We start from the raw sequence: 12,305 nt of genomic DNA, 5'->3' as shown, positions 1-12,305 counted from the left end.
TACTTAAGCATTTTGTATGAGATTTCAAATTGAGAGAAGAGTATTGCAGAAAGAGTTCTAATGCTTACTTTCCCGTTTGTTTTCTTTTTCTTTTCTTGTGTTTTCTTTTTAAGCTTTTAACCATCTTTGGAAGCTTTCTAAAAAAACCCTGTCGTCATGGAGATATTTAGCCCAAATTACAATATTTTACTGGAAATGTTTGATGAGGAACTGGATAACTGCAGATGTATATGTGACGAACACATTAAAAAGGTACACCACATACAAAAATAAAATATTATTTTCTTGTTAGTTCATAATGACTTAGGTTTTTTTCTAATAAACAGGCAAAAGAAGGGAATGAAATAATTAACAAAAATGTGCCGGTTACTTCTGGAAACCTTAAATGGGCTAAAGGACAGAAGAAAAAAATACAGAAATTTTGGTCCTGCATCTCATCTCTGCCTCACCCGTAAGTGCTCATACTCACTGAGGAAAGTTAACAGCCTTTAAATAAGGCATCGCTAATCACCAAACAAATGTGATCTGCGTAATATGGTCTCTTACTCAACTAAGTTTAATATCTGTGTTGGGTGGAACTGTATACATCCATGAGTACAGTTCAAATTTTCTGGTATATTCTGGAAACTTCCTGTTTCTGCATTGAAGTGCACTTGGTAGTACTCTCAGAGTTGAGTTTTAATAACTGTCAGAGATTTGCTTGATGATTGTTTGGATAAGTCAATAACTAGCAAACCCAGGAATTTCTCTGCTTCAGGACAACACTAACGTGTCCCACATAAACAGTATTACTGTTTTATGGTGACAAGATTTTCAAAGATACATGTGTGGGACCTAGACATCCAAGTTATTTGAAAATTGTGCCCTGTCTCTCCCTTCTTTCCTGATACTTCAGCAAACATGCTTTTAGGTGGCAGCACTAAGGATGGAAAGCTCCTGTAGGAGCATTAGACACACCTGAAGTAAATTATTGAGTAATAGCAATTCCAACTGTTGACCACTGACATAGCTAGTAACATGCAAGGGGGCATATCCTCCTTTTTCCCCAGAGTTTTAATTGTTCCCAGTGTTCTCACTTCTTGCTTTATGCATCTTTTCCCCTCTATTTGAATTTGGTAAAGCTATGGATAGCTTAAGAATGGCCAGCATACACAGTACTTCATCTAAAAAAGAATAAGGTGGGTAACTAAAACTTTTCACCAGAATTTGTCTGTGAATTGCTATCACTAAAAGAAAAAAACCTGATCAGGTGTGGGTTTCTTTCCTTGCAGAGTCTTAGAAAGTTCAGAAGCTGCTTTTATTTCTCAGGAATATGTGGAAAAGTTGAAATTCCTTGAGCAATATGGAGATCAGACCTACTGTGAATGGAAAGTTTAGGTGGGTGAAATTTGTCAGTTTAATTTAGACCACCCTCTAATTAAGTGTAATCCACAAAATTCACACCCTCCTGAGTGTAAATTTTGACCCTAAGGTATGTATGTATAATGGTAATTAAATCTATATTTGATGTTTCTCTTTGACTTCATAAAATGATAGTAATATTCTAAGGTATGAGTAAATCTTAAGTCTTATTTTGTTGTCTTTGTTTCCCAGTCGGGAAACCTAGTTGCCCTGTAGCGGCTCAGGGGAGCGTTCTTACTTTAAACAGTAAAAAAGGTTATTACAGTAGTAAATGGTTTTCCCAGAGACATGTGGAGGAATATATTAATGGCAGTTAGTCCTTACCCTGTAAAATGCAGTGGTTCTTTAAGGTATGAAACTTCAAAAAACCCTAAAATCTGTACCCTTAAATTTCTGCATACTAATTAAAAGATGTCTCCTGTAGACTTTCTTATACTCCAGTCATCAAAACGGTATTCTAATGCCTTTGTATCTGAGATTAAATGCAAAGTAAACAGTCATTGTGTTGAGGCTTTTGAAAGGGTAAATATAAGATAGTTTCTTTCCTTCTTCTAGCTAGTGGCTTTGTTGAGAGAGGTGAAGTATCTCTTGATGTTGAACCAGCCCAGCAGTCCAGATTCTTCTTTACCTATATATGAGAAAAGAAACAATTTTGCAAAGGTTCATGATGGTGGGATATGTTAGCAAAGTGTGTTTTGGTTTTTTTCTTCCCCCATCCCTTGCAACTTGCATGCATAAGTGTGAGCATGTGCACAGCTCTATCTATCCTGTTGTTCATGTTGAAAGGAAATTTTGCATCTTTCTCTAGCAGAATCCCACCTGCAGCTTACACTTCAGCTTGCAACACTGGCCACGGCTGAGCGTTAGATACCGGGGGGCACTGCCAGTCTGGATCTTCCAGGCTGTGGATCCAGTTACCTTCCTGTAGCTTACCTTCTACCCAGCAGCCTGTTCAGCTTTGGGACACTCGAAGTCCACACGGCTTCCCTTTCACAGTGTGTAGGTGTGAAAGGACCTCCATCAAGTAGCTCTTCTGCCCAGCAAAGTGCATAATACCATGTGTGGGACACTAGAGGGAATTCATCCTGTGCATGTCTTTCCTGTGAACAGTCTATCGTAAAACTTGTCGCTCAGCTGTACAACTGACTGATGCAGACTAGAGGCAGAATATCCTCTGACTGAAAAAGATCTGACAACTCTTGATGACCAGCTGAAAGAAGCAGAAGAAAGATGCACATGGCAGGGGACAGCCTGCTGGGACTGTATCAAACAAGTGAAAACATCAGTGTATGATTTGGTGCAGAGTTCAACAGTCAAAGGACAATGTTAGATGAATCCAGGGAGTTGGATTCTATCCAGTCCACTTGGATAGAATGAGCCCTCTCTTTCAGGAAAGGTGTAAAAGAAGCTCTGTTACACCTGGATGACAAAGGAGAAAGACTTGCTAATATAGACAAAACGCTGCAAGAAGAAGCTACCAGATCCGTTGTCTTGTTGAGGTAATGGCCAAGTGAGCTGTATTTTGATGTGGTGATATGGGTGTCAAAAATTTGACTATTAATACCTGGTCATTTGTATTGTTTTGTTCAATTATTTGTGTAGTTGCACAAACTGCATAAAAGTTCTGTAAGACTGATGTTTGAAGGCAAATAAGGAGAAGAGAGAACAATTCTGGCAACATTTGAGAAGAATGTTAGTGCTCCTAAAAGTTGGTAGATTGGGAATGACTGGCAGGCTGCAGTCATGATAGTGCTGCTCATTTGTGTTACCCAAAGCTATGTTGTTCCTGTAATCCCTGTGGGTAGTTTCCTTTCTTCATCTGGAGAAATTGTGCAGAAACACCTTCTTGTACTAGATATATTGTGAAATAATTTTGATTTGAAATGTGAATAGACCTTCCTTATGTGTGTGTAATTAAAAATATGCAAAAGATAATTTAACTCACCTGTTTACTTCTTTATGCTAAATCAAATTATAATATCCTTAAACATGAGCTGCTGTGTTACATGACTACCAGTGATATGTCATACAGTGACTGAGACAAAGAACTTAACTTGAAAAAGACGTGAATACAGAAGCAGATTCTTTGTCCCATTTTTGCTAATTTTTTTGAAGGACCTGTTTCTGTGTCTACTATGACAAATTTTTGTGTCTGTTATCAACACTAATCTTAGTGTTACTATATGAGAAGTACCCCGTAGTTCAGATTCAGACCTAATTTTATTTAAATTATTGCCTTTATTTATACTATTGATATTTATTTAAGAAGGAGGTGGTGGAACATGTCCAAAGAGCAATGAAACTGGTGAGGGGTCTGGAGAACAAGTCTTATGAGGACCAGCTGAGGGAACTGGGGTTGTTTAGCCTGCAGAAAAGGAGGCTCAAAGGAGACCTTATCGCTCTCTACAACTACCTAGAAGGAGGTTGTAGTGAGGTGGGTGTCAGTCTCTTTTTCCCACGTAAGAAGTGACAGGACCAGAGGAAATGGCCTTAAGGTGTTTCAGGGGAGGTTTAGACTGGATATTAGGAAAAAAATCTGCACTGAAAGGGTTATCAAGTATTGGAACAGACTGCCCAGGGGGGTGGTTGAGTCACCATCCCTGGAGGTATTTAAGAGTCTAGGTGTGGCGCTTAGGGACAGGGTTTAGTGGTGGACTTGGCAGTGTTAGGTTAACGGCTGGACTTTATGATCTTAAAATTTTTTTCCAACCTAAATGATTCTATAATTCTGTAAGGGTTTCTTTTTAATGTTTAGTTAAATATAACTAGGGTTGGTACCGCAATGCGGAACAAACGTGCAGAAGTGTTCTTGCAAAATGCGGATATTCCATCAGAGTTGCTGTATTGTGTGATAGTTTTCTGCCAACCTGTAGTCTTTTCAATGCAGGGATACCTTCACCCTTGCACTGAGGTTTTGCTAGCATAACTGCAATTCCAAGGAGGTTCAGGAGTCTCCTACACTGACCGAAGTGCAGTCCAGCAGCACACTGGCTACAAGAAATATTAGAAAGTGTTGTTTTGCAATACACATCAACTATATAAAAAATACTGAAGCAAGGAGGTGTATTGAATGAAAACAAACATTAGAACAACTATATATTAAAGTGCTTTTTAACTGTGAGATGGTTTGTTTGTGTGCTTATTTAGGGAAATTTAAAGCTCTTCAAAGGAGATTCCTCCTCAGCCTCTTGGAAGATTTATATAGAGTACATTGATGACATTGCAGTCGGTGGTTTATATAATAACATAATGCATTCTGTAGACTTCATTTTTGGAGAACGCAGAGGAAATTTTGAAGAGTTCCGTTTTTTCAAGCACAAATCATCCTTAAGGGCACAGAGATTCAATTTAAATCTTCTCTAGATAAAAAGGCTGGTGATGACTTTTATGACCTAGTAGATGGACTCCTGGGTGACGTTTTCCGAATGTCTGCCCAGGTGAAAAGGGTAGCAGCACACCTGGAATCAGAATGTTACCAGGTACAGCTTCTCCTCTTGTGTTTGGAAATAATGAATCCAATTAATTGTAAGCTGCAAGAAGTTTATTTTTAGTTGCAAACTCATTTAATAGCATGTCCTCAAATCCTGAGCATCATTTCTCTTGGTGATGTAGTTTATAGAGGCATAGTCCCGTTAATTTCTGAAGGCTTACTCATGCTTTCACCCACTTCTGGATCCTTGAGCAGCAGAATGAAGCTGTCCACTGGCAAAGCTAACTGAGAGTAGCTGAATATTTATCTCTTGGCTCCTGTGCTGTGAGCTTCCACCTTGGGTGCTGTGTTGAAGTCTGTAAATCTGCAGGTAGTGGAAACTTAACCTGTTAGACAGGTAAGGGAGCGTCCACTAAACTGGTGGTCAGAATTATATATAGTCCATGAAAAGTTTAGCTTTGAATAACTTGCAAAGGGTATGTATTCAGTTTGCTTTTATGTGTTCATGTAACAAAAATGTAACCCAAAATAGGAACAGCTGCATGAATTGTAGTTTTTCTTGTTAGTTGATCTCTGGCGAAATGTGTGGAATTCCAGTCTGTCATCTGCATGTGAATGTAACCAATTGGTATTACTGTCTCTCTCACTGAAATAACAAAACTTTTCTTTTGATGCCTAGAATGATATGGACAATATGTTTGATCTGCCTGAAATCAGGCAGGAGACTATGGAGAGAGTGGCAAATGCTACCATCAAAGCCCTGGAGTACAGAAAATCTCCTGCTAGCTATGCATCTCTCTGGCTGGAGGACCAGCCTGAGTTTATGAAGCAATTCCTTCTCCGTGGTCATGGCTCAGCTTCCACAAAGATGCCTCTTACCGATGAAGTCTCTCAACAGCCTCCCATTATTTAACTGGTTAAAGAGCAGGCAAGAAAACAACTAGTCTTAGCAATTGGCTATTTAGTGGGTGTGTATGTAGGGATGGGGGGAGTATACGCGTTTATTTCTCTCTCTTCTCTAGATTGACATCTATGAAAATCTCTATGTTGAGATAAGCAACTTTGAAGACTCGAAAACTTTTGAAAGTTAGTTTAAAGTGGATACGAAGCCTTTCAAAATAAGCTTGCTAAATATTATTAAGAAACGGAGCTGGATTTTTAAGGAATATAACCCAAGACTTGTCGTTGTTAGGTAAAATGGAATATGTGTGTGCATGTTTACATTCACTAAAGGAATAACTATAAGCTTGGGGTCTTTTCATATGTAATACTTCAATGAGCTGGGTTTGCAGCTTTTTTATTTTTATTTTCTTAGCTTTTTTTTAGTGGGGGGGCGGGGTGTTAATGTTTTCCAGGTATTGTACTTGTATATCCTGTTGGATTAATTCTGAATAGTAGCACTTGCCATCTCTGGAAATCAGTCCCAGAAAGTCTTAAAATAATATAGTAGAACTGTATTGTTTTTATTTTATAAATAACTATACTTATTCTTTAAAACAGCATAAGTAGTATCAGTAGAGCTTACTACATGTTTTTTCACTATAGTAAGGACTGTTTGCTCTGCTTGTCATCATACCTGCCTCTCTCTGGTAGTCTAACTGTCTTACAAGACTTTATAGAAGTGACAGATGCTGGATTCCGAAGAGAGGGGACCGAGGGAGATTATTGTGTGCTGCTGGAAATTATGGGCCAACTCTTGGCTATGAAGGAGAGCCAGACAACTGCTCATGAACTCTTTTTGAATCTTTAATAAAAGTGATGGTTGCACTGTTAGAAAGCTGTGGACAGAAGATGCCAGGTGAAGTTTATGCCCTGTTAGAGGCACTGTAGCAAAAGTAGTATGTCATGTTTACATATGTGTATATGGTCCTAAAATAGCAGTATTTGATCTCAGTGATGTAAAATAATTCCATTCTCCTTGTTCCTTCTCAGCTGCTGGCAATAAAACCAGGTGTTTTCTTATGTTCTTTAAAAGATTGTTTTATATGGATGATGGAAAATCAGTTCAAAAAGAGATCTTTTACGTTTCATTCTGACAAGATCCGTAATTGGTTTTTGCTATTTTTTTTAATAATGACTAAATCATTATTAAATACTAGAAGTAGAAGTTCGACTAATGTTTTCATCTGTTAATGTAATTAGTCATCTGATAATTCTAATTAGACTTCTCACCAGTTTCAGTGAGTATTCCAGTCCAGTGGAATTTCTGTTTCTGTGTTGATCTGGTCCAAATGAGATCGAGGGGATGACTAGGAAAATAAATGTAGGATTTTTGATGTGTACCTTAAACTAGTCTTCTAGTTACTCTGAAGGGATTTGGATTCAGGCTTCATTTTCTTGTACTTTCTTTTGGCACAGACAAAAAAACCTGTCGAGGCATTTTTTTTCATCCTGGAGGAATGTTTTTTTTTGCATGACTTACTGAATTTTTTTTCAAGATATCTGGGGGACATTTGTAGAATGGGACAGCTTTTCCAGGTCATCTTTATATATTTGAAAATGTGTTAAAGCAGCAGGAGTGGAGCATTCTGTTTTATAGTGTGGAAGACTCCCAACATATTTTTGAATGAAGTTTTATGTGATTATGCATAAAATAACTGAGTTCATTAAGTTCAAGTAGTTTATGATTACCAATGATCCATAAAATTAATTATTTTACAGTTGACAAAAATTCTAGTAAAAGCTACGACATAGAGTATAGCTTGTGGATAAATAAATCCTCACTGTGATTTCTTATTCCTAGGCAGGTGTTGGGGTATCTTCACTGTTAATATACATGTTTTGCCGATACATTTCTGGCGTGTGTGATATTTTTTCCTTCAAGATAATGTTACTCTGTTAAATAGGAATTGCCCGAAAAATGGAATGCTGTTAAGAGAGCTGTGTCAGTAGAGGACAAAGTAACTCCTCAGGCATCTGAAGGTGCAGTTATCAGAAGAAAATGCACTTTACTTGATGTTGAATTCTGTGATCAGTCTTTTTTTATCTCTGTTTTTTTAATGAGAACATGATCAGTGACAGGTATCATTACTTGTGTTTCATCAGGGGAAGCAGATGGAATTCAGAGAAAGATTTAAAATGGAAGCTCCCTTTCAGTTTGATGCAGAAAATGCATATGCTCATCTTGATAGGGTAATAGTGAAGCTCAGAAAATCATATTTGCCTGTAATTGTTCAGTACTAAATCTAATGATATTTCAATGTAGATATTAAAATATTTGTGGTTTGTGGGATGGGGTTTTGAGGTTGGGGGAGTGGTTTAGTTTTTTGGTTGGGGGGGGGAGTGTTGGGGGTTTTTGTTGTTTGGTTTTGGGTTGTTTTTTTTTTCCCCAAGAAGCTGGTATAATTCTAGGACCACCAAATGTAGGTTTCTCCTGTTTCTCTTCCGATGTTGCAAATGCTTACTGATAAAATAAAAAAAATCAGAATACTTGCTCATATTCTTTATCCATGTTCTTTTAAGAAGTCAGCGTAATGTGCTCTTGAACACAGCTATCTAAAGTGGAAGATTTAGTGGATCATTTTTAGAAATCATGAAGGGACTTCGTTAGCATTTATACAACTTTAAAGTAAGGAGAAGTGGTTTAATAAGAGGTTTATTACAAGAGTGTAAATTAACTGTTTTCTATGCAGCTTTTCTTTTTACGGTTCAAGTGTGGAGTCCTTCGTATGCCTTTTGGCTGCTTTCAGAGACAATGCAAATGCAGATTTTTAACCTCTTTGCTCTCAGCTTTTCTTATATTGAGTCATATATACAGGATCTATAGATTTCACTGCCAGGTTTAGGTAAGCTCAGTATACCCTGTAACTGTACTTTGAGTGACCTCTCCTCCTCAGGGCAAATCAAGAACTTGAGATGCTGGGAAAAGAAACGTTACTAATGCAGGAACCTGCAAAATGATTTGAAGCAGTTATTCCAGACTACAAGCAAATGAAATAATGTTTTAAAAAAGTGTGGTTATTCAAGGAAGTTTGTGATTTTAGTGTTTATATTCATGTAAGATTTAAAAAAAAAAATAGTTAGAATATAATCTGAATGTTATACTTTTAATTTGATCCTAGAAGTGTTTCTAGTTTTGATTTTTTTAAAAAAATTAAAATACTGAAGATTTTCATATACCTTTTGTGTTGAAATTGTAGTTCTTATCTTTTAGGATACCCAGAGTAAAAATATCTCTGTTTTCAAGTTAACCATTTTCAAGATAATCCCAAAGCAAAACAGGCTTTGGAGGTCCATTTCTGAGCTTTTTTAATACCAATAACTTGCTTGAATAATTAAAATCAGTAAGTAAAAATTCGGAAAGCCAGAAAATTCCACCTCAGAACTGAGGATTGTACATCAGAAGGCTGTGGAAGGCTAGAAGCAAGAGTCCAGAAAAGTCACTGTATGGACTTGTGTGGGAAATCAGCCTCGTAAAGTTCTGTTTCCCTCAAGAAGTTGTTTTTCATAGGCAAGGGTAAAACTATGTATACTAGATTTTCTTCCCTTAATTTTGTGCATGGCATTTGTATTGCCAGGAGGGGGTGCAGGACAGTTTCTCCCACATCTCCCAGGTGCACCTGTATTTTGTCAGTGGATATAGGCGCATGTTTAATAGCGCAAGAAAGGTACGTATGTATGGATGTATAGCTATCAGAAACTGAAGTATGAAACTGTTTAAATGCTTGGCTTTTGGGCTGAATTTTTAGAAGATAGATTATTCTGTATGCTTTCTGGGTAGTGGTGGTGTAGAGTTGGAAAAAAATAAGGTCCAGGAGCTATTGCAGTGATGGGCTTCCCCCTGCATCCATTTATCTGTTATGTAGCAGAAGCTTGTCTTTACCAAATGTTGTTGACACTTTTATCTGTACTTTCTGTCTCAGAGCAGCACTGATGATTGGACTAAAACCCAATGGAGACAGATTAATGTGGAACAGATGGATGTGGAGCTCAGAAGGTTTGCCAAGGCAGGTTCCATAGCTGTCTCTTTCTGCAATTTATCTGTCTCTGTGCCACCCCTTCCTCACTTTTCCCACCCACTTTGATGTTTCAGTGAATTTGTTGCTTGTGTCCAAACTGAATGTTCTGGAACATGTTTGTTTTGGGGGCTTTCCTTTAAAACTTTGTTCTTCTGGCCGAGTTTCCAGTCCCTGTGGAGGCACATGGTAAAAACCGTACTGTCACTTCTCTGAATTGAGGCAGTATGAGAAGGAATAAAAAGGGTGGGGTTTTATGACAGGCCCCACCATTATTTTTGGAGACAGGTGGAATCTGCAGAGGTTTATCTGCTCTGCTCTTAGACAGAGCTCCCAGGTGTTGGGAGTTGCAGCAAAGATACTCACTTTCAAAGGCAGGGCACTTTCCTTGCTTGAAGTAGTTGCAAAATTTTTTTGATAGTAGCCCTGCAGAAGACAGTTCCAATGGGTCAAGGGAAGTATGAAGCAAAAATAGCAACAAAGTTCCCCAGACTATTTGCAGGACACTGGAGGAATAGCTGTGGTTCATAGACAGTATAGTAGTTGAGTATGGAAGGAAGGAAGACTTGACCCTAATGGGTATAAAGTTTCTTCTTCTTTACACATTGTTTCATTCAGTAATAAATAAGTTTAATTGCATGCCCAATTGGTAGTGCTTGAAGAGAAGAATCAGATTTACAGCAGAGGTCTTAGTTTAAGCTGCTTCAAAACAGTGTGACCCCATTTAGCCCGTTATGACACCAGGGGTCATATGCTGTGATAGGGGTGGTAAAAGTGAGGAGAGGCTTGAGATAACTTCATTCGCCTTCTGCTTTTGCATTGTTCACGATGGCACATGTGCCAGGTCATGGAACAGAGAAGATGCTGGTCACTGCCCGTGAGCTGATCACTTGTGTCATGTTCATCACGCTCTGGTGTGCACATGAGTCTGCCTTACCCCTCTGAATGATGGTGCTGAATATATTAAATTTATAGATACTTCTATTTGCAATGGAATAATTAATGAGAAAATTAGACTTAAATCATCAGGGCTGTGGTGAAGTAAATGGCTCTGACCCAACTGTAATCATAAAATCACTGTGTAAATGCAGTGTTAATACAGTTCTATTACTATGTGATGTACTGGAAAGTACATTTCCAGAGCCTTTGCTTTATCTGCCACATAAACCAATGACCCCAATAAAATCTTCCCTAGATTTGTGCTAACTACAACTGTCCCACACATCCCCGTATGAAACAGGAAAGTAGAGTTTTCTGACAAACCTCCGAAATTTTTCATAAAGCTATCAATAGGGTGGCTGTTAATGACAAGTAATTACTGCAATTATTTTAACCTTAGTCCTTAAGGAATGTGGTCTTTGGATAAAGAAGTTCATTCCTGGGGATGTGTATAGGGTCTTGGAGTTAAAGGTGAAGAATCTGATGTCGTTGCTGAGAGCGATGCAGGATTTTGCAACGCCAATATTCCAGGCGGAGAGAGACGCTGGTACCAGGTCATGGATGTGACAGGGGTACATGTTCAGCCAAAGGGACTCCGGTGATGGCCCTCCATGCTCTGTCCGTAGATGCAGCAGTACAGTCAGGCATGTGGTAGAGCCCCTGCTGCCAGCTGTTCAACGTGTAAGTGGAGCAGAGCTTTGAGGCATCTCGTGGGTTGAGATGAGAATTTGTGGTCTCTGCTCAGGCAGAAGGATGCAATTCTCTGAAGGCAGACCTGGTTTGCTAAATGAGAGGGTTCTTCCACACCTGGCTGGCTCCCCGCTGAGCCTGAAAAAAGCACTAAGCTTGAAAGGTTCTCTGTCTTGTCTGGGACAGGGGAATACTTCCCAATAATAATTTCCATTAAATATTTATAAGAAAACCAGGCAATATGGCTAGAAACTTTCCTGGATAGCAAAAGAGAATGTTTCTTAATAGTGAAGAGAGGAAATGATGGGTGGAGGGAAATAAAAGGTAAGGAAAGAAAGGCCACCTGAAATATCAGCATGCTAGTAAATTTTTTAAGAATTAGTGCACAGGGAGACTATTGACCTTACAGTAGAAAGAGAGGGGAAAAAAAAAAAAGAAAAAAAAGAGAGGGGTGCCAGAAGAGGGAGAGATGTACACGTTTTATCCAACTGTTGATCATATTAGCTGGAAAACGGAAGAAGTTTGTATGAACAAAAAAAGAAAAGTTATTTCAGTTTTTCAAAAAGAATCCCAATGGTTTTCATTCCTAGGGTATAACATGGACAAGTTGTTGCTTTTCAAAATTTGAATAAAAATATTTGTAACCTTTTTGAAAAAAAAATTGAAGTTCGATTTTCAATCATCTTTAAAATAAAGAAAACTGGAAAGCTTAAAGAAAAACATAGAAGAGAGTGAATGTAACAGAAAGTTTCTATTCCAATATACCAAGCATTTTTCACATAGTTTTGATAAAAGCACATTTTAAATTATTTTTAATGCAGAAAGCTCTTAAACAGACCTAGCACAAAATTTTTGTGATTTTTTTTTAACAAAAAAATGAAAAAAATCAA

At 38.0% G+C, this 12,305-nt stretch overlaps 1 protein-coding gene across 1 annotated transcript in view; it reads left to right on the top strand.

Moving 5' to 3' along the window:
* Positions 1 to 12,305, top strand: part of DNAH11 (dynein axonemal heavy chain 11) — a gene marked incomplete at its 5' end in the record, with an annotated part of 158,846 nt that overhangs the window by 18,552 nt on the left and 127,989 nt on the right. Inside the window, 6 exon segments of the mRNA XM_081996498.1 lie at positions 2,557 to 2,726; positions 4,765 to 4,880; positions 5,923 to 6,018; positions 7,853 to 7,996; positions 9,694 to 9,777; positions 11,181 to 11,297. Of these exon segments, the coding sequence (XP_081852624.1) occupies positions 2,557 to 2,726; positions 4,765 to 4,880; positions 5,923 to 6,018; positions 7,853 to 7,996; positions 9,694 to 9,777; positions 11,181 to 11,297 (727 nt within the window).

This window comes from Phaethon aethereus, assembly GCF_964289735.1.
Source record: "Phaethon aethereus genome assembly, chromosome: 2".
Lineage (NCBI taxonomy): Eukaryota > Metazoa > Chordata > Aves > Phaethontiformes > Phaethontidae > Phaethon > Phaethon aethereus.
Note: the sequence above shows the minus strand (reverse complement) of the source record. Positions and strands in the feature narration are given on the sequence as shown.